The sequence below is a fragment of the Poecilia reticulata genome, chromosome 9 (genome assembly GCF_904066995.2).
Source record: "Poecilia reticulata chromosome 9, P_reticulata-male-v2, whole genome shotgun sequence".
Taxonomy (NCBI): Eukaryota; Metazoa; Chordata; class Actinopteri; order Cyprinodontiformes; family Poeciliidae; genus Poecilia; species Poecilia reticulata.
Window position 1 is genome coordinate 3,287,750 of NC_088838.1, and position 26,815 is coordinate 3,314,564.

At 40.3% G+C, this 26,815-nt stretch overlaps 1 protein-coding gene across 2 annotated transcripts in view; it reads right to left on the reverse strand.

Moving 5' to 3' along the window:
* Positions 1-273: 273 nt before the first annotated feature.
* The window catches only part of nr6a1a (nuclear receptor subfamily 6, group A, member 1a), a 129,907-nt gene continuing 103,365 nt past the window's right edge, over positions 274-26,815 (reverse strand). For both annotated transcript variants that reach the window (XM_008417362.3, XM_008417363.3), the window contains 8 exons: positions 17,104-17,334; positions 15,532-15,587; positions 14,437-14,597; positions 12,928-13,158; positions 11,332-11,586; positions 7,450-7,571; positions 7,212-7,364; positions 274-5,413 (listed from right to left, as the gene is read on the reverse strand). In XM_008417362.3, the coding sequence (XP_008415584.1) occupies positions 5,283-5,413; positions 7,212-7,364; positions 7,450-7,571; positions 11,332-11,586; positions 12,928-13,158; positions 14,437-14,597; positions 15,532-15,587; positions 17,104-17,334 (1,340 nt within the window). In that variant the 3' untranslated portion in view covers positions 274-5,282. The remainder of the gene's footprint in view (positions 5,414-7,211; positions 7,365-7,449; positions 7,572-11,331; positions 11,587-12,927; positions 13,159-14,436; positions 14,598-15,531; positions 15,588-17,103; positions 17,335-26,815) is intronic.

Here is a 26,815-nt window from a genome sequence, read left to right on the forward strand (position 1 = left end):
AAGGGTACCAAAAGCTGGTCCAATGATCATGGTGTTACTGTGTTTGATTGGTCAACAAACTCCCCTGACCTTAAACCCCATAGAGAATCACAGGGCTGTTACACCTATAGTTTTATGTTGTGAGCTAAATAACTGAAATTTACATTTTTGAGATTTTAATTTACTGAGAACAACCTGCATATGGAGAAACAGGTGTTTACTGGAAACAGTTAGATCCCATTAGCATTCAGACGGCTTGACAATCATCCAGTTCAATATCATTCTTATCGTTTCCTCTTCTATATATTTTGTAATATTTTAATATGTGTATATTCAATCTATTTTTTATATTTTCTATTTATACCAGTGACACCTGTATGTATATGTACTCTCAATAGATTTTCAGTATTTGCCAAGCATCAATGCTCCGCTGAGGACCGACATGATGTCAGATGTCGGTCCAAAGACCTGAACTTGTGACCCTGAGACCATCTCAGACTGAACCATAAAAAACAGAGACCAACAGCTTTTACTTGCATAACATTCACATTTATTTGGTTTCAAGTCCTAAAACATTCTAAACATGCTTTAAACACGTAATGGATCACATTCTTCACAGGTAGTTACAGTAACGAGAGCAGACAAGAGATTTCTGAAGAGGGAGAAAAAAAAAGACGTTTCAGTGAATTGATTCAATCGTGTAAATGTATTTAATCCCTGAGATATGTCAACATTCATTCACTCCTGCAACCCATGCTCCTGTTCAAAGGTCATGGCAGTGTCACGGCTCTGTTTCAGATTCCAGGAGTCCCCGGCTTCATGAGAACATCAGACCCAACGATGAGGACTTCACACTATGAAGAGGGCTGTGTCATTAGTGATGCCCAGCACTTTGAATCTGAGGATATCAGCAGGGCGGAGCTGAGGCCTGAGCAGGCCCCGGCCCCGCCCCCGCCCCCCTCCACCCGGTGGCATCACCATCCGCATCATCAGAGGTCCGCTGACAGCGGGTCTGTGCTCTCGTGCCACGGCGCCAGGGTCACACGAGAGCAACGTCAAAACCAGGAGAGGTCAGTTTGACCACAGCTCCATTCTCTCATTGATAATCGATCACAAGCAGCATTGACAGAGTCAGATATGATAGCGCTCTGTGTTGCCTTGAAGGAACAATAATCAGGGAACACAATGGGGATTAAAAAATAAACACAAACACACACACACACTGAGGCGTATCGTGTGGAGAAAACAATGCAGCCGTCGGCATGATAACGCTCTGATACGGTGGATGTGGCACCGCCACTGACGTTCTTTCATCTCAGGCCTGGATTTGTGACGAGAGGGCAGGAGTTGGAATATGAAATGACGCTAATTTAACAAAAACAAAAGCAAAAACATAAAAGGAAAGGCAAGGGACACGAGGGACTCTGGGTGTTTTCAAAATAAAAGCTGCCAAATGACAAAAGGAGTGTCTGAGGTAGAATGTAAGGAGAGGTTCAATGTGTGTCTGGATTTAAGAGTTTGATATCAATGCGAGAGCACCAAGGGAAAAACACACAACAGAATGAAGTGAAAGCAATAAATAAGAAAAACACAACGACAACTTAGAGAGGTAGTTTCAGCACAGAAATGATGAATGACTTTGCCCTCGTCTGCACATTCAAATCACAAAAACAGGAAAGAAAAAGAAGCCTTTGTCCAGAGAGAGCAGGAGGTCGGAGGTCAGGCAGCGATGTGGCTGCTCGGTTACTGTCTGATCTGGACTCCGATCGCTGGTCAGAGCGTTACCGCGGTGACATGTCAACTGAACCTTTTCAGACAGCCTATGTTTGACACTCCCTTTCTGTGCAGACAAGAAGTCGATGACGGTGAATGTGTTTGTGAGGCAGTCAGTCGACTGAATTTCCCTTCAAAAATCACTCGCTATTGCTCAGGTTTGTGTTCACAGAAAGTGGTTAATCCCTGAGATCATGTAGTGGAAAGAGTCAGTCAGTTACAAAGATGTCTTCTGTCCAAAGGTTAGTGACGCAGAACACAAAGCTGCACAGATAAACCTGAGCTAGATTAAAACAGAATCCCCACGCTCCTCCACGCAGCTAAACACTAATAAAGAAACAGAAAACAAGGAGATTGGCTGCAAAATAAACACATATTTATGACAGCTATTTAACCGTTGTAGATTTTAAAATAAGAGTAGTACATTTCTGCCATAAACACTCAGAAATTTTGAGATTATTCTCAGAAATTTTCTGGAAAAAAAAATTTTCTGAGTTTTGAAAATCAAATATTTACATGAGGAAAAAAACTTACATTTTGAGATTAATCTCAGAAATTTTTTCAAGAAAATTTAAGACTATAATGTCAGGAAATTTTAAGACTAAAAATTCTAACCTTTTCTCGCAATTTTTTAAAAAACTTTCTTCATCGTCTCTTCTGGAAAATTGCTGACATTAATCTAAACGTTTCTGAGTTTCTTGGCGAAAATGTACTCCTTTTCAGTTCTTTTCTACCTACGATGGCCCTAATGTGCTGCCGTATATCTCTGGTTCCTGAGGTAGACAACACAATTTTCCAGATCAGTCAAACGTAGAAACAGGCCGCATGTTTAGAGGAAAACATTCTGAACAGAAAACCTCCTTGAGTCCAGAGCTGTTCCTTTCTGAGTCCTAAACCACCGACTGCTGCGATGTGATGAACAACACAAGGGAAAGAGTTTGGTTTGAACATCTTTTTAAAACTTCTGAATATGATAGAGATCGTTTTGACCCACTGCCAAAAAAAAAAAAAAAAAAAAAAACTGGGAAAATAAAAGAAAGCACAACAAAAGAAAAAAAACCCTGAAAACATTCGGAATAACTACAGAGGAAAACACATTTCACAAAGCAAGGCTGGAGCGAGGCTGACTGGAGGAGGACAGGTGGCATCTGTCAGACATGGGGGAGGTGAAGAGGACCCCCGCCCCATTCCTCACCTTCAGACTACAACCACCGTCTCAAAGCTTGAGTGAAATACTGTGAAAAAGGGGAGAAAAAAAATACATTTTCTAAAAGAGGACCTACGATGTCCCCAAACCTACATCTACTAACACTACAGGTACATCAGCACAGTCACTGAGGAACTCCTGAATGCAACATAAAACACTCACTTTACCCTGTTTAGATCCAGGTCTGCAGGGACCTGCCAGAGGAACACACTGGGAGGGCAGCAGCCATGGTCAAGCGTCCAGGTCTCTGAACCTCATCGGTGTGTGCAAAAAAAATAATAAAAAAACACAAATAAAAAAAAAAGGAAAAAATTTCCAACAACAAAAAAAAAAAAAAGTTGTTGCAAGAACAGCATCTTCCTGCGCTTCCAATTGTTCGCATATTGTGAAACCGCGACAACCCCGAAGAATCCACGAGGAAATATTCAAGCGGTCTGAAATGATCATCTCACATTTTAAAAATAAAGACCTTTTTTTTCCTATGGCTATTATTTTAAAACAATGTGCATATCTGTCCCAGAGGCTCATCCAGACGTGGGTCACCTAAATTCCATCACTCAACGTTGATTCTTTAAGACGTGGGCCACCATCAGGAGCTACATTTCAGCTCACGGTCAGTTGTTCTAAAACTTCAAGGTTTGAATCAGAAAAACATGATCAACCAAATGCTGCATTCAGTGTTAGCAATGTGTTAATAAATTTGAAATAAGAAAAAAAGCTGACAAATCACTTTTCAGCAAGATATAGGAGCTTGTTCTAAATGAATTCTCCAATATTGATGAAAAAGTTCATTTCACTGAGATTATGTCACTCGTAAAACAGATAAGTGAAATAATCTGCCATTGGCACTGGCACTTTTTCATCAATATTAAGGAATTATTGACTTACAAACAAGCTCCTGTATCTTACTGCAGCAAGAAGTTAGTTTTGCCTCATTTCAAGTGTACTGAGATGTCTGCATTAAAAAACTAAAACACAAACACATGGTGAAATTTGGTGTTTTTGCAGAACTTCCAGCTGGTTGGCAAGAAAACAACTAAAAGCTCAGCTGGTGTAAAAAGGTACAAGAGGTTACAACAGTTGCATTAGAATAATGTCTGATATGCATCACACATTGGACTTTATCGTCCAGGGTCATGTGAAAATGGTTTTCATCATTAGCCTTTAATGTTAGAGGCTGACATTAAAGGGAATCCAACTGACGCATTCTCTTTCTGTTCTGGTCACATGATTACTGACGTGATTATTGTGAAGTTCTTGGCAGAACTCCACCAACATGACGAGGCTTTAGTGAACCAACTGCTCTGACTGCAGCCCATTTGTTGATTTTTCAGAACGAAGTGAAAGCTTCCACGTGAAGGCAGTGTTGTTTGAAGCCTGTGAAACGTGGCTCTGATTAGCAGCATTAAGGTGGAGTTTTGGTGACCCGCTTGTCTGCCCGGCTGAGGGTCTCTCCTCTGTTACATATTGATTAATTTCTTATCACCATCCTTCATTGATAAGAAAGTTCTCCTTTATATATATTCATTCTTTGTTGAGCTGTCAGCTCCCTACCCATTAGTGGGTGTTTGAAGAAAGCATTGCATAACACTTTGGTCTAGAAAGAAAAGTGAAACAAAAACAGCAAACCTAGCTACCCTCCCCTTCCCCTGCAATAAAGCCTCACATCCCTAGTCTATGATTGTAAAAAATACCCGTATGCTCCTTTTTCAGTGATCCCACAGATCCAACAACGGCCAACTTAACTCATGGAATGTTAAACGGACAGGACCGCCTCCCGAATACAGGATAACTGAGAGTCCATGCATATAAAGTAGCTAAAATTCTGCTAATGGGTTTTGCATTTTCAGTGCAACACAACACTGATGTTTCTAAACTCTGATTTCTGCAGCTCATTTTAACATTCAGTCTCTGATTGAGATGTCAAAGCATCCACAGGTTTGATTTTAGACCGGGCAACTTTTCATTTCAAAGCAAGAAAAGGTACCTGAAAATAGCAACAACATCTTCCTGAGGTAGTCACAAATCACAAATGTGTCCTGCTGCCCTGTCTGAATAAAATAAGCTCTTTTAAAGTCTAGTCTAACAATGGCAACGGTGACACATTGAGCAAACTGGATATACACTTGTAAACTCCAAAGACCAATGCATCTTTGAGCATTTGTTTTGTACAGAAGATGTGCACAGTGTAAATCAGCATACATTCAGCTCTGTCGTGTAATAAATATATAAAGAAAAATATTACAAAAAAAAAAAAAGAACTAGCTGCTTGTCACATTCACAGGAGGGGAGACCGGTCCCTAGGCTCGGCAGTCGGGATAGGTTAGTTTCCAGAGGGGGCGGTCGCGCAGGGCGACGGGCCGGTCCGGTAGCTGGTCAGGCTGGATTTGCAGGAGTGCAAGACTGCTTTAAACAGGAGGGGGAGCTGCTCCAGGGGGACGTTCACCAGCTTCCCTGGGAGGACAAACACACAGAGGCAGGTCAAACTCAGAGACACATCATCACATCCTCAGCCATTTATCCTTCAGCACCTACAGGAAGGTAACCACACCTAGATCTGTGAGCCGACGTCAGGAGGTATCAGGGATCAATATCTCTGCTCCAGGTAGGAAGGTCAAAATTATTTCACCATAACAAACCAAAAAAGTGCTTTGCAACTAATTGTCAACACTAAGACAAGTAGATAACGAGGTCGGGAAAAAGTTTTAGCGAGGGAGAAGGAAGTAGTTCAGTTATGCTTGTAGATGTGATGTGGACTTTGGTGTGTTTGGGTTCAGTTTCAAAATAAAAAAGGCCACCCGCACTGTGCAGATACAAACAAATCAAACGTTTCAATTCACTGTTATTAAAAATGTCTTGTGATAATATTCTACATAGGAGGAACACAGTCAAATAAAAGTTGAAAATTTTTTTTTGTGAAAATTCTCTCTCACACACACACCTCACACACACCTCACACACCCGATACACTTGATTGGTCAAAGAAAAACATCCTCCAATTTCACTAACTTTAACATATAAAGAAATAAAACTTTTTATTTCAGCTACGCAGATCAATAAGTAATTGAGCCAGTAGGAATAGTAATTATTAAATTAAATAAATCAGTTTGTGTAAAGTTAAATGACCTTCCTGTGCAAGTTAAATGTTTAAACACAATATAAATAATCACTTGACTTTCTGTAGGGAGTCTTTTCTCAGAGATAATTATAACTTTATTTTTTTTTATTTACAGAACTGTGCAAATAGAATATCAAGATGTTTCCAGACCTTGAAACCATTGTATTGAAATGTAAACATTTCCAAGCACCTGAATGATCCCTGATGTTTACAGTCAGTCAGACAGAATGTAAGGGAAGTTTGGGTATTTTAAATCTTGCTGAAAACATCTGAATTTGCCGTTGGCCTGTTCCTGTCCCAAATGGCAGCATTTTCTGTTTTATGGAGCCATGAATTAATTATCAAAAGTAATATGTGACTCTTGTCGTCCACAGATCTGATACTAATCTCATTCCCAAGAAACCCAACCTGACTGGCAGGATCTGAATGCTGTTTCTGCTTTATAAGCAGCTTTTACAAAAAATATATATCTTTTAGCAAAAGATATATGTAAAAGACTTTTACATATTTGTTAAACTGACCATTATGTCATGACAGTACAGTATGAAACAGACAATCTGTGAAAAACATTGAGCTCTTTTGCCTTCTTCCAGCTCCTCCCACCACTAACTGCAGAAACACGCCGCTCAAACACAAGCAGCCAACCAGAGCCAGGAGGAGGGTCTTAGTGCTGTCAATCACTTTGTCCTGCTTGCTCTTTTCTGCGCAGCACCTGGTTAACTACAACACAGCCTCCCATCAATGCTAAAGCTAGTTAGCATGGCACCAAAGACAGTGGATAAACAGTTTCCCAGGAACTCTAAGTTGTTTGTCAGCCGTTACATGGAGCAGTGAGTACATGACGTTGACTGACAAAGCTAAGCTCCTCCTCCTGGCTCATATTGGTTGTTTCTGAGTGGGAGCTGTGCATTTCTTTAGACGGAAGCAATAGCTCATGGAGAAGGAGGAGATCCATCTTTTCACAAATGATCTGTGTCATACTGTTCCAACATGGTCAAAGTTGAACAAATATGGAAAAAACATAATTGTGTAAAAGTAACATACAGCTTTTGGTTAGACCCTTTCCTCTGGAATTCGGATCTAGAAATATGTTTGAGGAATGGCGTGCTGTCCTCTAGCTGTCTCAGGCCTTACCTGCGATGCAGCGGATCTCGGGCAGACACATCATGATCTCAGGAAAGCGCTTGGGCTGGTGCGGGTACTTGTACTCGGTGTAGTCCTGGCACACGTACCAGTAGCGCTTGTTCAGCTGCTCCAGCTGGGAGACGTTGGACAGTCCTCTGATATCTAGACAGAGACAGCAGCGTTATGGTCGTGCGACATGGTCATGACAGTTTGGACTCAGTGACAGCAGACAGCTGCTCTTTATCACCTTGGTTGAGGAAGTTGATGGCCTTCATACAGGCGTACTCCTCATTGCTGATCTTCAATTGGTGGAACTTACGAAACAAATATATCAGCCTCTCCATCACTTCCATCCCATCTTCACTGAAGCTGTGGGATCACACAAACACACTTGACAGTTGGACAGAAAAGCTTAAAATGGTTTTGTTTCTCTATACAGAATCTGTAAAACTGACTGCATTTTTACAGATCCAGTAAAATGTTTGAGTATTTTTACTGCGAGACAAACGCTCACAGTATTTTGTCTGTTTCAGAAAAGAGGGAGGATTCTGTCAAATCCACTCAAAGAGCTGAAAACATCTCGTTCTCCCACAGATTTTTGGAGGAAATAGAAACATTCATGAAGTTTAATTTTCCTCATCATTGCCTCCCTGATTCTGTGGCTCTTAAACTCCTAATCTCTATGACAACGTTAACCATCGCTGCTGTAAATCAACCCCCCCTGCTGAAAGTTCTAAACTCAAAGGCCGGCTGTCCGGAAGCGGCGCAGCACCACCATATATCACAGGGATGCGTGTCATAAAGTCAGATAATTCAAGCGTGATTTACACATTCACCTCCACCCCCTCCACCCCTCATCCCATTCTACCTGCTGTATTTTTCTCATGCCAGACGGTGCTAGTCACAGCTCTGGCTCAGGGAGTCCTCCTGTTCACAGATTCCTGCTCTGGCCCTTCACCAAGAAAAATAATGTCCCTGCTGAGAGACGCAGGGCCCCCAGAGCAGAACGACTCGCCTCCGTAACGTGGAACATGGAACTCCTGATATCTACATCCTTCTTGGTGAATCATTAGGGCAGAAGTCCAGCAAGCTACCTGGGAAAGCCAACATGTTGTGGATGCTAACAGCCTGCACAAGACAGCCGTGGGAGACACTGATTATTGTAATGAGTGAGATAACACACGCACGCACGCAACAATGAGTTCTGACATTTATGAAAATGTTGTAAAACCAACGACCCTGATCACAGCAGCTTCATCTGAAGGCTCCTCTGGCTAAAGCATTTCATGTCCAGTAAAAACAGAAACCATGTTAAATTAAGCTTCTGTTTGATTAATAAAGGCTAAGAAGACAGTGATTTAAAACAAAACTGACAAGGAACAGCTCTGCTAAACTATTACTGAAGTGAAACATTAGCAACTTGATACAATGGAGTATCAAGTTAAGGCCACGAAAAAAAATGTGATTACGAGAATAAAGTCGTAATAATGAGAAAAAAGTCAACGATACAACAATAAACTCGTTAGCAGAATAAAGTCATAATATTAGTAGAATGAAGTGCTAATTTTACAATAACTGTCAAAAAATATAACAAAAAATTTAATGATTAATGTTGAGCACCTTGTGAAGTTATTCTTTGGTATCAATTTTACAAATAGAACCTACTTGATCTTTTAATACATCAGGATTAAATACTCATGTCTTTTTCTAAGTAATTTTACAACATTCTTTTCATATTTTTGCATCTTTGTTCTGATATTTAATAATTTAAAAGAAATCTCGTCTGTAACTAATACTTGTAATAATAGTAGATGTTTATTCAGTCAACTAACATGGAGAATACAGGTGGCTTCTAAAGGCGCTTTCACACTGCATGGAACGGAACGGTACGGAACAGAACGGTACGGAACGGAGCGGTTCCGAGCGTGTTCGCATTACAACTTGCGACCGGTTCCACCCGGCCCCATGGAACCACAAGAGCTGTGGTTCCAATCGTGCCGGCCAAGCGGTTCTGCTTAGAACCAGCAGCTGATTGGCCGCTGGTTGTTATGGAGTCAGATGTTGATTTTCCGTTGACAGCTGGCTCTCACTAAACTGTATTTTATTTTGTAAAGAGTGCTCTTTTCAATATGTTTATTATTAGTTTTAATTAGCAATGGATTCGTCTCAATATAGTGCAATCACCTGGTCTAATGATGAGGGTTTTTTTTCCTTCGCTTACTCGCTAATGAACGAGTACAGCCGGCCGCTACATCGAAACCATTGTTTAGTTTTAAAAATAATGACGTCCGGCACCGCTTCGATGGCGCCCTCAGTGTAATGCAAACACAACAGGGCTGGAACCGTACCGTTCCGTGCAGTGCGAAAGCGCCTTAACACTCAGGAAACATCTCAGTGATGGTTTTAGAGAAGCTACTGTTGCTACCCATCAAGTGTGTGTGTAAATGGAGTCAATCTGAGGCTGTTCAATTCCAACCCTAAAGAGAGAATTTGACTTCAGTGGATTAGTATGCAGGAGGAAACTGAAGATGGCTTATATTCAGGCGAGCTTAAGAGAGTTTTAATAAGAAACTGTTTTATTCAAATGTTAAAACATTTAGTGCAGCTGTCAATCTGCTCACCAGTGTTACTGCAGATATCTGCTCAGTGTGTACAACAATGTCTGAAAAAACATATCAATTTGGCTTCAGTTTTGCTATCTACTGAAACATGATTCAATTATTACTGGAACTTTAACACATTCATTATAGACAACATTCAAATATTAAGGCTTGGGACACTTGGAATGTTGGTGGTTTGCCCCACAATCGGCAGGTTGCCGGTTCGATCCCCATTGCCTGTCATTGTGTACTTGGGTAAGAGACTTTACCCGCCTTGCCTGCTGCTGGTGGTGGCTAGAGGCCCCGGTGGCCCCCGGTGGCTCTGATGACCCCAGTGGCTCTGGTGCATGGCAGCCTCGCCTCTCCTTTGCTCTGCCCCAGAGCAGCTGTATTTACTAACAGTAGCTCACCACCATCAGTGTGTGAGTGTGTGTGTGTGTGTGTGTGTGAATGACTAAATGTAGTCTGAAGCGCTTTGAGGTCCTCTGGACATGATAATGCGATTTACAAGTACGAGCTCTTTACCATTTAATTGCACTGTGGAATGTAAATACATGTGTCATCCAACTTAAATGTTTTACATATTTGTTTGAGAAGAAAATTACTTACTTTAATAATAACTGTATAAAGAAAGCAGTGAGCAATGCCTTCTGGGTATGTTCCAGGATTCCTACATGATTCCTTCACATCTTTCAGTTGTTTTTATCGGAGGCAGTCAGAGGGACATTTTTATGTCATAAAACCAACATTTATATACTTCCGATACATGCCAGGACTTGTGTCAGGGTTTTTATTATCTCTACCTGCTGACTGTTTCACAAGAAAATCATAAGAAAAAAAAACAATATTTGCAACTTTGAAAACTGTTCTAGTCTTTTTTCTGATGTCTTGTATACAAAGTATTCCCACTGAGAATTTTTTATTGTATATCAAGAATTTAAAAAAAAAAGTTTATCTATTTATATGGAGAACAGAATTTCCATATTAATAGAGAGTAAATGTTTTTTCAATGTTGTGTTTCACTTTAACCTGTACTTTTCCAAAGCTGGGAAATATTAAAAACAACTCCCACACTTTCAAGCATAGATAGGAATCCTGTTGTTCTGTTCCTGTTTTTAACACAATATGTGGTTTGTAGGCTGATAAGCACACAGCTAGCTTGCTGCCAACCTTGCCTTCTGGCAGAGGACTGGGTGTTCTGGGTGTTTGTTTCACACAACACATTCAAACTAAAGCAGCTGACTGCTGCAGCTGGCAGCCTGGTTCCAGACAGAACTGAAGCTGGAACAACACAGATACTGTCGTATGTTTGTAAAACCCTGTGGATTTAAGGGGGTCAGAAGTGATCACACCTAGTGACATCTTTGACATTGCACAAAAACTAGTTAAGTCATTTCATCACCAGTACTGCAGATACTATGTTCTAGTTCAGACCGGTCACTTTTCTTTTCAAATGCGAAAGACAAAGCAACGTAACACCAAACACAAATAAAGGTTACTGCAGCTCAACACCTCTCCATGCCACTCACCCCTGCAGCTCATCATCAGACGGCGTGTATTTGGCAGTGACGTCAGCCAGGTCTCCGAAGATCTGGGCGCTGTAGATGGTGAGGCAAGACAGCAGGATGAGCTCCTGCCAGGTGGAGCTGAGCAGGCAGGTGTAGTCCTCTATGGACAGCTCGCAAAAGAAAGGCAGCTTCTTGATCCAGGAGATCTGCCGGAAGAGCAGTTCATCCGCCAGGCGACACAGCAGGGCGAACAGCTCCACCTGGGTTACCTTGTACCTGGGATGCACCAGGCAGAGCGACACATGTCACACTGCTGCTAAATGGCTGTCACGCCCCTCACAGATATCTTCTGGTTTTGCTTTATTCTTACACTTTGTTTCAATGATCAATTTCATAGACAAAGACACATTCAAAAAGACAATTTTAAATGATGATTCTGTTTATAATGGAAAAATAAAATATCCGAATCCAGGTGGCTCTATGTGAAAAAGTAATCCTAACAACTGGCCGGGTCATCCTCTGTAGCAACAACAACCAATCAAGTGTTTTCAAACCAGGACGTGAGCTTTTACATCGCTGCTCTTTGTTGTTTTCATGAAGGGTCATTGGAGGGTTTCTGAAGGAATGGTCTGTTAAAGGTTAGCGTCATGTCACAATATCTCAATTGGACTTAAGTCTAGACTTTGACTAGGCCATTCAGTTTACAGAATGGTGTCCATAACTTGAAGAAGCCAAGCAGCCTTCCACCATCACACTATTTATTGCTAGGCCTGTCATGATAATAAGTTTTGTTGGACGACAAAGTGTTCCAGTATTGTGATAAATGATAATAAAGCCACACACACAATGTGTTCCGAGACGTCTTGATGAACATCAATAAGGAACTGGCTTTTGTGTTCTTCTTGGTCAGCAGAAGTTTTCAACTTGGAAACTTCCATGGATGCCATCTTTACCCAGGGTTGCTTTCTTTGAATCCTTAACTCTGACTTTAGCTGATGGAAGTGAAGTCAGCAGAACTTTAGGTGTTTTTTCTGGTTCCTCTGTGACCTACTCCATGAGTCCTCCATATGTGAGGAAAGTCATCAATCCAGGGAATGTTCGCCATTGTTCCATGTTTTCTCCATCTGTCAATAACACCTACTGCTGTGGCTCTCAAAGCTTTAGAAGTTACTTAGCAACCGTTTTCAGACTGATAGATTGAGTGACGGTTTAATCTATTTGGAATTTAACATGATTGGCTTTTTGGGGTATTAGCCTACTTTATACAGTCAAGCAGCTTTTATTAAAGTGGTTTCTCACTTCTACAGCTCTGACAGTAAACAGGCCTGAGTGTTCCTCTTGAAAACATGTTCAATCACATCTAAATCTTTATTTAACGAGGAAAGCAGGTGCTTTTCCACGTAGGGCAAGAATAGTTTGCAAGCTTTTATTGCCTTAACACAAATCATTTGAAATCAGCTTTTTGGATTAACTGGTTATCTTTGTCAGACTCAGACATGAAATGTGTTTGATGATCTGAAACATTTTAGGTGTGAGTGCTGGGGGGAGCAAAACAGAACAAATCTGTGACTCCTTCCAGCACTGAATGTGTTGTGTGTTGTGCAGTCAAAGACTCACCCGTCCTCTATCAGCATTGGGGTGGTGAGGGGGGACAGGTCCTCAGCAGCCACAAGCTGCAGCACCAGAGGGTGGGACTGTGGATAGAGGCCGCGAGGCTGAGGGGTCAGCAGGCCTGACTGGGCTGCGTAGCTGAACAGGTGAGGCAGGAGCTGGTAGTGTGTGGACATGGAGGTGTTGATGTACTGGTCCCTGAGCGCTGCTGTGTAGCCATTCATCTCTACGGATCGACTGGGAGCATGAAAAGAGTCCACAGGTTAACATGGACAGCATCACCTGTTTAAGTCAGGGTATCTGCAAGTTTCAAATTTAAGACCTTCTAAGTCATTTTTAATACCAAATTAAATTAAAGATTGAAAAACTATAAACTATGGTATGCTTGGGGGATCCTGCTGTATTATAATCAAACATACCAAATGTGATATTTCTGGGGTCTCTTTGTGGCCAGAAGCTTTGTGCTTGTCACACTGCATATGGATCTCTACAGCCTTATCCCTCCATAGTGCCAAGCTAACAACACTTTTTTTTGGCAAAGAATGCAGTAGAGAAAACGAACGCTGTCCAGACAACTGGCGATAACTTAGCACTTACCCATGACAGACATAAAAAAAAAAAACTAGCTAGCAAGCAAAGGCATACTAGTAGCTAGTTAGTGGTAGCCTTTAGGAGCCTCAAGTCACAGAATTTAATGAAGACGTCTGCACGTGACTCAAAACTTTTGCCTGACAGAAGACGACTTATACGAGATTAAATAGATCTGCTACAACAACATTTGAGACTTGCGACTGATATTTAAGGACAACTATCATTTTTTAAATTAATATAAGACATTTTAAGGCCTTAATTAATGATACATGAATTTGAGACTTCGTAAGGATGCGTGGAGACCCTGTATGTACCTTCGTTTGAATGAGGTGAGCCAGTTTCAGCTAAAACTGACCCTTCACTGGTCTTACAGACTGATTTGTCAACATCTGAACATGTCATTTTTGATCTAAGGAAGCGCAGCAGAGCAGCTCTCCTGTTTTTATTGAAAAATGTTGAATTGTTTCACAACCTTCCACACAAAAATTGAACATTTTGTGCATACTGAAGCCCAGGCTTTCTGGGACTGCTGTTCATTTCTGCTAAGATTCACTCCGATAAAACAACTATTGCTCTGAATAGCAATCAGACAATGAGAATGCTGAGATAAACCAAATGTTTACACAGAATGAGACTAAAATAAATGCCATCATGCCGGTGCCCAGACAATATTTGTCCTTGATGAGTGCAGACGACGCGCTTGACTACGCGGCCGGAGAAGCAGATAGTGCAGCAATTTCTCAGAGTTTGTCATCGTTACCAAGCCTGAGCGAAGGGGGGAATGTTCAGGCATTCTCTGGCTGCTGAATGCCTTTGTTAAGTTGTGGGTGAGAAAGTGTTAGACTGTCAGGGCCGGCTCATTATCTCAATGATGGGGGCAAGTGCTGGCACCGCTGTGCAGAGTGGGTGAGCCGATAAACTCACTTGGACGACAGAGTGGAGGCGGGAGACGGTTGGTTGCCCTCAGAGGCTCCGTTGCTGGGGGAGCTGTGGTCGCTGTCGCCGTTGTTGCCCCAGGTGTGCTCCGGGGCATCCTCCTTGAACTCCTGCCCTGACATGATTCGCTCTATCTCCTCTTCTGTGATCTGAAACACACAAATAAACCCGCTTACAGAACGCTCAATGAAAATCGGTGTTTTTCTCAGCTTAATTGAAAAGCGGTGACTGGCAGCGTGATGCTTTTTACTCAAGCGGCGAGGAGCAAGGACACAAACGCACAATGAAACAGGGAACTAGAGGAGAAAGAGAACGTGTGTGTGTGTGTGTGTGTGTGTGTGTGTGTGTGTGTGTGTGTGTGTGTGTGTGTGTGTGTGTGTGTGTGTGTGTGTGTGTGTGTGTGTGTGTGTGAGAGTGTTCAACTGAGTGGCACACAGGCCTAAAATAATAGGATCCTTGCAGGTCAGAGCAGCCAGAAACACAAACAAAGGCCTTGATGAAAGGCCTCAGCACGTGGGGCATCGTAGAGATGACTGGGGTCAATTCACTTTCACTTCCATCAATTCGGCACGTAAACCAAAACAGGCCATTTATTCCATATTAATGAGGGAAAGGTCCTCCTTCCGGTGGGGGGCAGAAATAAAAGGGATTTTTTTAATGGAAGTGGGCACTGCTGTGTTTTGACTCTGTGAATTGAGCAGGAAAGAATCAAACATATCACTTTGGTGAATAGCGCCTCAACGCCACTTATCCTCATGTCCGCTCAGCTTCTCTCACTCTCGTCCATAATGAAGCTGCAGCTGAATAGGAATAATCAGCAGCTGCATGATGGTGATATAACAAGGTCAGGGCTCGTTCTCATAACTCCAGGAGCGTCCCTACGGTGAAACGAGTAGTGCTGCACTACTGCGCCACTCAGACCCTTACAAGCTGTCATTTAATGAATGGTTCAGTCTTTAAAGGCGCTCTCCTTTTTGCCAGATATTTTTGGGGATAAAACGGAATAGAATTGTGTGTAGAAGCGGTTGTGTGTCAGACTGGGGTCAGAGCAAGACACATGAAGCAACATTTGAGTTGATTTACCTGCACAGGCCCGATGCTTTTGTTCCTCCCTCCTGGCATGCCGTCCTCCCTGATTGCTGTGAGCCACAAAAAAAATAAAATAAATAAACCCACATTTATTAAATGAGTATGTATAAGAGCACTACCTAGTGACAAAAATAGAATTTTTCTCTATGGCTCTGGTTTTCATCATAAGCCATGGATAACTTATTTTTTCTCCCCTATTTCTGAGTGAAATCCAGGAAGAAATGTCCTACATGATTTAAAACTAATTTGGATTTAGTTAAAGTCACTGCAGACCCAATATGAACTAAAAAGTTAATCATTCAGGAAGCCCATATAGTTAGTAAAACGTTTACCCCACCAGGGGGCAGCATGTGGCCATAAAAGGCCTCAGGCCTGGGTTCAGCTGCAGACCTCTGACATCTGAGACATTTCTGCTTCAGGAAGGGAAAAATATGACAAAAAGCTTGGGGGAGGTTTGTTTGGTCTCTAAATTCAGAATGAAGCTTTGAGGAAAACGAAGAAACAGTTTCCTGGCTTCACAGCAGAACTGATTCAGTGGCTACTACTAATACTTTAGGATTCATGTTGTCAAGGATTTGGGTTTTTCCACAAAAGTTCCCACAGTGCTACATAAGAGCTGATGTTAAAGCAAGTTTCTAGCTGGTTCTACAACAAGGAACCAGATTAGTTTTCTGTAGCCAGATACCCAACATCAGGCTGTCATCACATGACCCAAAACGTCTTCTCCAGTAAATGTTTGATGGGCAGGGTCACAGGGCAGCAGGAAAGTTTATCTACATAGTCTTGTTACCTCAGCAAACATAAGTACTAGCTAGCATTACCAGCTTCATTTTTAAACACTATTATAAAAAAAGGAATCTGTGGGCAAAAACTCTTCTTAATGCAAGTCAATTTCTCATCCAGATTTAGAAACAGCAGTTAACAGTTACATGCAGGAATAAAATAGACCAGCTGATAATAGAAGAAACACAGACTGGGCATGAAAAAATGTATCAGATTTATTGTGATGAATCGATTATTGAAATAATTGTCAACTAATTTCCTAGTCAGGTAATTATTAACTAGAGTGTCCAGATTCAAAGTCCATTTGCTGAGAGAACAATACAGTCAGAGTAGCAATTACAATTACTGTACAGTATGTAATTTTGCATTTAAGAAAAAAAAAATCTATCAAGTATTCCCTAAAGGAATGTTATTGCATTTAGGGGAAATAAAATGTTTATTTTCTTATCTCAAAAAGGAATTGAATGATTGTTTTCTGTCTACATATTATATTTATATGTATAAACAATCAAATGAAAAATCTACAGAATGATTGGATAAAAAATTGGCACAATCAATTAATCATCAGAATAGTTAATTACTAAAATAATTGTTAGTTGCAGTCCAAACTGACAGACACAGTTTATAAACTAAGAGAAACTAAAGAAACTAAAGGCTCGGCACTTGAATGAACCATCCGGCCTAGTCCAACTGTAAAAATATTTTAATATTCTTCTGCTTTTATTTACATGAGATATGGATCACAGATAATCTATTTGCTTAAACTGACATGATTTTCCTTACCTTTGCGGTTCATCCCCATTTGCAGACACTTGAGCAGACGGCAGTACTGGCAGCGGTTGCGCTGCTTGCGGGACATTTCGCAGTTCTTGTCCCGGCTGCAGCGGTACACCCGCTTGTTGCAGATGCTGCGCTTGAAGAAGCCTTTGCAGCCTTCGCAGGAGATGATGCCATAGTGCAGGCCTGTGGCGCGGTCTCCACAAATAAGGCAAGTACGCTGGTCAGCTGCATCATCTGCACATGGGGTTTGGGGGATAACATTTAAAACCATTATAACAATACATTTTGCTATTTTAGTCGCAGTTGCACAAATACTGATTTAATAGCAGGTGCTGAAATCTTTGTGAAAGCCATATTTTTTAACTGAGATCATGGGAGTTGTTTGGGATTTGGTAAGGTGACCCTGCAGATTCCTCAGCTAAGACCACGGTTATGTGAAAATTGGGCAGTAACAGGAACTCGGATAGAGAACTGAGATGTATTAGGCATGTTTTATTCAGGAGCCCTGATGACTCAAAACGACACAGCTGACTTCTTCACAGTCTCTCGCTTCCCTTCTGTCAGCAGCAGTATGGTAGAAGTGCAGTGGACTCTGGAGCACAGAACTGTTCAGCTGTAGAAAGGTTGCCCAGCTAATCAGTACAAGTCAAACTAGCATCCAGATTAGAAATATTGTTTACTGATTAGGATTCCCATTAGTGCTTACTAATCTTCCTAAAGTCCAATGGATAAAAACACAAAAGTATTCATATGACATATAAGACAATTTCAACATTAACTTATAATATGCATAAGATTAGTCGGACCTCACATTTTACAAGTTGCACACATGAACCTAGATATAAAAAAATACGATTTAAGACAAATAAGACCTCTGTGCTCTTTTGCTCCATCCCTGAGTTTCTCTGTAGACAACTACTTTTTGTAGCAAGTTTACAATTAAGTTTGTCTCACGAGAGTATCTGGTAAATGCTAATGTATCTGATCAGGATAAATAGGCTTTTTGTAAAATGATTCAGGTTTTCCCATTAGCGCGACTTTCTTTATAATGAGTAGATTATACTGCAACCTAACCTTCAATAAAGGTCACAATATAGTGGGGTGTATTTCAATAATACTTGTAAAAAAAATTGACATCAACATTAAGCATACAACATTAGTGATAAGATATCCATTCGATTAAACAATTCAAAACTGCTCTGTATATTTTTTTAACGATTTCTTAATCTGATATGGAAATGAGTTAGATGTTCAAAAGGAAAAACCAGAGAAAGCTTGTTGCCAATTAGAAAATAAGATGTGGAGAAAGAAAATGGGAGACATTTTGTGCAGCAAATCAAACAGTTGCACACGTACAGCAGAGCATGAAGCGGATCAAAGAGAAACGAATCCCGCTTTAAATCCACCGGAAAAGCTACTGTGACAATCAGAAAAGTGCTGTGGAACTTTAAGGACTTCAGAAGAAGGCAGCTGCTGGAAATCTCTTCTTAATCCCCCTCATCTACCTCAAACTCTGATGGAGCCAAGAATAAAGTTCAGGTGCTTATTATACATATCCACAAACGCTGCAGCTTTAAACATCTTGGTCTTTCTGAGCCATCTCACATTCAGATTTGACTTTTTCCACACAAGAGATGCTAAATGTAAAATAACTGAATTACACTTTTTGATTTCAAGCAAAAAAGAAGAATGAGATATAACAAGTCCGAGATGTCGTTTCCACTAAACCTGGAGATTACCAAATATCTGATTAATATTAGACTCTGATGTGATGCAACAAGATGCAGTAAACACACACACACACACACACACGCATACACACACACACACACGCACACACACGCACACCCCTACACACACACGCACACACACACACAAGCGCATGCAGACGATCAGATCTTTATCCGTCTCCTGGATTCTGGTCGGAAAGCCAATAACGGAGGCAGACAGACAGGTTTCCTAAAACTAACTCTGCAGGCTCCCTGTATTTTTGTATTGTTTTTGTTTTGTTAGTTCCTGTAATTAGAGCTGCTGGTTTTAAGCCATACTTACAGTTTCAGTTATTGGAATAGGACACATTACCAGACCACTGACTTGCTGCTGTCTTCATGCATGGTACAGTTTTCAGCATCACGATATACCAGGATTTAAAAAGTTTGCAGATTGATAATTATAAAGACTCTCTCATAGGGCTGGACAGATTAATAGTAAAAGTCTGTTGCTGTACACTGCTGATAAGCTGGCCAAAATAAGGATTCTATTTTTGGTCGTTACAGAGATAAGAAGACAGTTGGCATGGAAATGAAGGAGCATCACCCACCACTCTCCTACAAAGTTGGTGCTACGTAGAAGCTATAGTTGTGAAGCTACGAGTAGCATGTTCATAAAGCAGACAGTCCAACTGACTAGCTAATGTTAGCTTATTATACTTAAAATGTTAACTCTGTAAAGGGTATTCAAAACAGGAAAATATTCTGCAGAAAAATAACTGTTCATTTAAAGCCTGTCAGAGCAAAGAGAATTAAAAGAAGACTGAAGAGTTCTCCCCATCAGCAGCCATGAATGCTAAGGCTAGCTAGCATGGCAGCTGCTTCTCTGCCATTAGTGCACAAGGTTGCCTGAGAGTGCTGAAAGGAGGTGGAGGAACTCAATTTTATCAGATTAAAATTGTCTCATAATTTACTGGCACAATTTTGTTACAGTTACAGTTGTAATAAAATTGATGAGGGACTAGCAATATACCATGACATTATGCTCAAAAAGTTGATTTTACATAATACATCAACTTTAAGTATTTTAGATTCTTGCTGAAGTTCATAGCTCAAAATCAAATTTACTTTACTATAACAATTATACTGACTTGTTAATGTAAATTGTTATCACTAAAATTATTTTAAAAGAAGTCAGAAGACTTGATGTTTTTCTGCTTGAAATTAAATTAATTTGATTATGTTTAATATTTTTGTGCATTAACCATTTCCTGCCCGTGGATCTTGTATGAAGTCTATCCAAGACTGTCCAGATGAGATTTTGAAAGGCTCACTTATACCCAGAAAATATAAATGAGAAAAGTATCTGTAATGCACACTGAAACAGCAGCTTCCAAAGTCAATGATATCGAGGCTTTTTAACTCCTTACTGCTCCTTATATTTAAATTGTATACATGTTTTTTTAGCAACTGTCATCATGGTCAGGAATTTGACCTGTGAACCTTGTGTGTGTGGATGAAACAGTTGAGAAATCCAAAACACACAAGGAGAGATGCTGCTGTTTGCTTCTCAAGATTCCTGACATTTTGACTGCAGTAAAAAGTTTGACCATTCCACTCCCCTCCCCCTCCATAAAAGTTGATAAAGCTAAGGAAAGGGCGCAGTGTTTTAACAATAAACACATCAAAATGACATTATCTTTATTATTGAAATGAGCACCAGTAAGCCTTTCTTTCCATGGATGTGTATTCTTGAGAAAGACAGTCCACCAGAGGCATGCGGCTGAACCCAGAGCTAAGCCTGCCAGAGAAAAGAGGTTTTTATAGCAGGCTGAAGGGCTTGATGTACTAAAGCTAATTAGAAGGATGTGGAGGGGGTGAATTGAAGGTTTGTGGGGCATATCACATAAAGACCCTCCCAGATAATGCATGAGGACTAGAGGTCTTCTAAAGCCCTGAACAGATTACCATTTAAATGGTTGGAGGTTTAAGTTAAGGCTGTGATGGGAGTTCTACTGTACAGAGACAATGGGATGTCACACTGAGAGCCCATCCTGGGATTGGAATTTAACCATTTCTCTGATTAACCTCTTACAGAAAGAAGGTTAAGACCGTTTAAATGCAAGCTCTACAAGTCAGACACCGGATCTGTTCTTGACTCAGTCATATATGCTCTGCATGGAGATGTACTGCAACATGAAGCTCTGAACAAAGCTGGGGAAATGTGAGTAAATTATTCCCCTGCAGTGTTCCTTTGACTCAGATCTTGGAATGACACAAGACCAAATTCAACTATGATCCAGTCTCCAGTTAAATGTTGTTGTGGTAGCGTGCTTAAAGCGTTTCTGTTTTCCTGCATCCAAAACTGTAGCAACATCATCACAAAATAAAAATGGCAAGCACACCACTGTGTTAAGGAGAATCTCAGTACAATCATGTGAGTAATAAATTCACATCCACCTCATAGGCACCTTTGCTATAGATTAACAGCTACAGTAACATTTGTGACAGCATCCTGTTGGTATTAAAATGGAGTGCAGCAGAAAGAATGTCGTTGTGTCGATGTACAGGTTGAAATCTCATACAAATAAATTTACTGGCAAAAAAGGGCAATATATTAGTCTGGGAATGATAACACATCTAATCGCTGTGTGATCACCGTCTGCTGATGGAGATTTCTGCAGAGTATTTACTCTCCAACATCTACAGGCTCCTCCAGAAAAGCACATGCCATTTCTGGCGATTTCCTTGTGCCAAGTCTCAGCTAAAAAGTAGGATAAACTAAAGATTTGCATCAACATCCCTGCTACCAATGCAAGCAGGGTTGGTTCAGAGAGTAGGTGGTGGTAGTAAGTTGACTGAGGATAATGGCTATCAGGCTTTCTGAAACCTAAAACCCAGGGTATGCACATAGTTACCCCAGAACTTACTCAGGATTTTCACTTGTCCTGCTGTCTGAAACGAGGCCCTGCAGTTTATTAAATGGTGCTTATAATGACGCCACAATGTTTATATAGAGAACTAACTACGAGTGTAACCATAGCATGACTATTATCGTTTACATCCTTGAATTACACTGACTGCAGTACCTGTACTGAACACAACGCATCACTGCTGATAATATAACACAGCTACAAAAAGAGGTAACAGGATGTACACTCAAACAGAAACAAAATGGGACACATAAAGGCTGAATTCACATCAGCTCTCTTTAGTCCACTTTAATCCAATTTCAGTCCTTTTGCCTAGAAAGTCTAGTTCATTTGTGAAGGTGTAAATGTATAATTGAACTGATGTGGATCGAAAAAGTGAACTTTGGTCCGCCAATAAACTTGGGTCCCAGTTCGATTAAAGTGAACTCTGTCATGGTCCAAATGCACATGTGGATGCAAACAAACCGGAGGCTGTTCCAAAAGCAAGACTATAATGCAGGACATTCTGGGAAAATACAACCAAAATAAATATGTGAGTCTAGCGAGAGAAACGGCTGGTGGTGTTTTACCAAAGACGAAAGGGAAATCCTACAACTGCTAAAATCCAACACAACTACATTGCTGTATACACATTTGTGAAGAAGGAAGAAGGTTTTGCTGAACAGTATCATGGGAAAGCAAACTGTACCAACCGAAAATGGTTCCCACTTGAAATGAATCTAACACCCTTTGATACATTTTTGCTTGACTAAAATATGTGGTACTTTTTAAGTGCTAGTAATCAAAAGCAGCCCACTCATTGCAATTTTGGGATATCCAGTATAACACAACAATTTTCTGTTTTGTATTTTTTAAAACTTTGTCTTCCATATATGAGTGACAGAGGATTCTGTAGTGAGTTTAGAAACAGGTCAACAATGAAGAAAAAAAGCCCACCTTTTGTCTGCTCATAGTGTGTGCTCTTGCTCAGAAACACAATCCATTCTCACTGAACACCTTACGTGAAACTCCCAACTTCCTTCATCACTATGGCAATTAGCCTTCCTCACTCAGGCTTATTAGCCAGATGTATGACCTCCTCTTTCAAGTGCATGGCCACCATATAATCAGGCCGATTCACACCTTCACACATTTGATCTCAGTGCGTCACCTCCTATGACTCCTCCTCCTCCTGACTTTAGATGACACTTAAATATTCATGACATTAATGTTGAGATTTTACGATGAGCCTGGAGCTTCCTCGACTCCGTGGTGTTGGAGTTTCATGTTAGACATTTTCCCACGCCGCAAAAAAACTCAGTTTTAAAAAATGAGTTGAAATGAAAAAACACACCTGACAGGTTACATAATATAGTGTAAGTTATTGATAATCATAATGCATTTTACTTGAGGGCGCTTTTCTAAAACCCAAGCTCACCTTGCAGAAAAAAAAAAAAAGAATAATTATTATAAAAATTTAAAATTGCAGGTCTGTTAACATTACTTAACAGTTAAAATCTGTTTAACGCAAATAAGCCAGTTTCAGCAGATGTGTTTTGAACTGTGATTTACCTGCATTCCTAAAGACTGAAAGAAGTGAATTCCAGTCGAAAAGCAGAGCCACTGACAGTTCTGTTTACCATGGTAACATACATGTGGATGCTGCAATAGTAATAATAATAAACTGACAAAAGTAATAATAAATAAAAATGTACCAAAATTTAGTCAATGAAAATCAGACATTAGTAGCCACTGTGCTGTTCGGTGGCACAGTGAACATTGACCCCAGTAAACCGAGGAGAGAGTTGTCTTAGGATATTAGAAAGAAAATGATACACCACCATTGTAAAGGGTAAAGGCTATTAGACCATCTCCAACAGCTTGATGTTTCAGTGACCACAGCTACACATATTATTCAGGAGTTTAAGGCCAGTGGGACTGTAGCAAACCACTGAGGCCACAACAAGAAACCTGATGACAAACTAAAGAGAAGGATAATATGAATGGTAACCAAAGAGCCCAGCCTTCAAAGAAATAAAGGCGAACTCCAAGGTCAAAGTGTATCAGTGTCACATGGGACCATCCATCATTGTTTGACCCAAAAAGAACTTTATGAGAGACGACCAAAGAGGAAAGCAAAGGCATAATACAATGAGACTGGAATTTGCCACAATGCATAATGGCAAGCCACAAAGCATTCTGGGAGAATGTCCTTTGGACAATTGAAGCAAAACTGAAGCTTTTTTGCATGGCACATCAGCTCTGTGTTCACAGACACAATAATAATGCATAGCAAGAAAAGAACACTGTCCCCACTGCGAAGCATGGAGGGGGCTCAGTTGTGCTCTGGGAGGCAGAGCATAACTGTGTGCTCTGAATATGTGCAGCAGGCGATGAATGTGTGCAGCAGGCGATGAAATCTCAAGACTATCAAGGCATTCTGCAGAAAAATGTGCTGCCTAGAATCAGAAAGCTTGGTATCAGTTGCAGGTCACGGGTCTCGACCCAGAACACAACTAAAAAACCAAAGAATGGCTAAGAGAAAAACATTGGACTATTCTGAACAGGCCTGCCATCAGTCCTGATCTAAATCCTGTTGAACATCTGTGGAAGGAGCTGAAACATCTGGAGAAGGCACCCTTCAACTGGAGACACCTGGAGCAGCTTGACCATGAGGAGTGGACCAGAACACCTGTGGACAGGTGAAGAAATCTCTCTGACAGAATTTGTCCGATTGCCTCAAAAGGCTGAGCATATTAAGTTACAAGTACCATCATTTTTGTCCAGGTCTGCTTGCATTCAGGGGTTTTTCTTTTAAACTCTGTTGAATTAACAGAGGGGTACCAAAAGCTTTGTTCTAGTTACTGAGGAAAATCAGTGAAGCTGTTGAAGAACTGGGGTAATGTGTCCTATTGAAGTTCTGACCCGAGCTGCAGAGTTCTGAAGGAGTTGTTTGTGCAGAGACTTTCTAGGGAAACCAAAAAGAGAACTTTGCAATTATCAGTCCAAAAGGCAGCAGTAGGGACAAAGTCTGTTAGTGCTTCATAACCAAAAGTATGCTGAGTGGGTGATGTAATTAATATGATATTACCATTAAGTTTGACATACAGACTCTTTACTTGGAGTTATCAATTTATTTTAATTGTATTTTTATTGTCCCATAAAACTTTAGGGAACATTTTTGGATTCTAATAGAGTGATCACAAATCTGGGTTGAATAGCCTCATCCTTCATTTTCAGTCTAATACCAGGACTGCAAAGGAGCAAAAAGAATAAATGCTTAATATTTATTCATTTAAGACATGAAAATTTGATTTATTAATCTAAAATAGTCTAGATCTCTAAACCTTTTTGTGCCTAATATTTATAGTGTTGAACTCAACTGACAGCTGTGAATTGACAGCAGGAAGAAGCTGTTTTAGGACACATTCTTATCAAGTCCTTGTCAAACATTTAATAACAGTTTCAATGAAAATGAATGGCCTAAAAAGTTGTGTCTGAAGGTAATCTTTAACAAAAACATCAGAGAAGCAAGAAAAATGTCAAATTGAAGAATATTTTCTTAAGCACAAAACTTTCCTAAAACAAGTTGACTATATCAGTTTGTGAATAATAATGTATGTCTTTGTTAAAATAATATCCATCAATGGATTAAAAGAAGGCCTTATATGTGCAGCTTGTATTCAATATAGCTACAGTTCTGAAAATGCTTTGCATCATTTACTGCCTATCGTTCTTTCTTTACACACCACTTGTGTACTTAGTAAGGAAAGGACAGTAAATACAAATTCTGGTTGGGTATTTTAAACATTTAGTCCAGAAACATAACAATACCTAACAGGTCACAGTCAAACAATATTTGATTATGTCTAAAACTGAAAAAATGCAACAAATCAACCCTATGTAAAACAGAACTGAATAACATCTCCTAATGGTAAAATAAATCACCAAATGTTGAACACTCAACTTCCTGACATTGTTTGAACCAAAGTTGGTTCTTATAAGTTACTTATAACTTATAAGAGTTACAATGTCCATTGGAGTGTTTTACATTTATTACAGGACCCAAAGATTTAGTGAACATCTTACCTTATCATTTATTAACTCTATACTGCTTCTTAAGATAACAGAAACTCCCCAATTTATTTCACACTGCTGAATAAAAACAAGCAGATGATGTTAAAAAAAAAGAACACGTTTGGATCAACACAAGGCCTTAAGAATTTTAGGGGGTTTATCAATTCAGTCATTATTAAGCAGTAAAGGTATTGGACTGTTAATGATTCGTATGTTGGATATTTCTCAACAGCAAGGAGCTCATTTATTGAACTTCCACAGATTAATTTCCATTTTCCATTAGAAGAAAACAATTTTCCATTCTAAAGCAGAACACTTCCAACTGTGTAAGGTATTGGCATAGTTTCTATTCATGGGCCAAGGACACAATTGTTAATGTAATGTGGAGAGAACTTTACTCTTCCCAAGATTTGGGACCAAGTTCCAATATACAGTTCAAAGAACTGACCGTCCAATGCTGAGTTCACCTTCTTACATTTCAGGAACTGTTTTCAAAACATCTATCTATAGCATTGTTTCTCAACCCTGGTCCTCACCGCCCCCCTTCCCTGCATGTTTTAGGTATTTCCCTTCTGTCACACACCTGAATTGTATCTCTGGGTGATTAACAGGCTTCTGCAGTAGTTGATGGTCATGCAATCATTTGAATCAGCTGTTCTGGAATAGAGGCACATCTAAAACATGCAGAGCAGGGGGGCAGTGAGGACCAGGGTTGAGAAACACTGATCTATAGCATTACTGAAATGAAGATGTGTTAACTAATAGTAATGTATATAAAAAGAGAAGAAGTGATGTCCGATGTATGTGGAAGAGCCCTCAATAAAGAACAGGCTTTAATGATTCATTGATTCAAAGAAAACGATTTTGAGAGGCGACATGTTCAACATCTCTGTGTGTTTTCACAAGAGAATGTCGACCTGGATCAGCCTATTTCTTTTAGGCTGCCAAAGGCAGCTTATTCAATGACAGACAGAGGCTGAAAAATCCAAGAAATAAAACTAAAGGAATTTGCTGTAC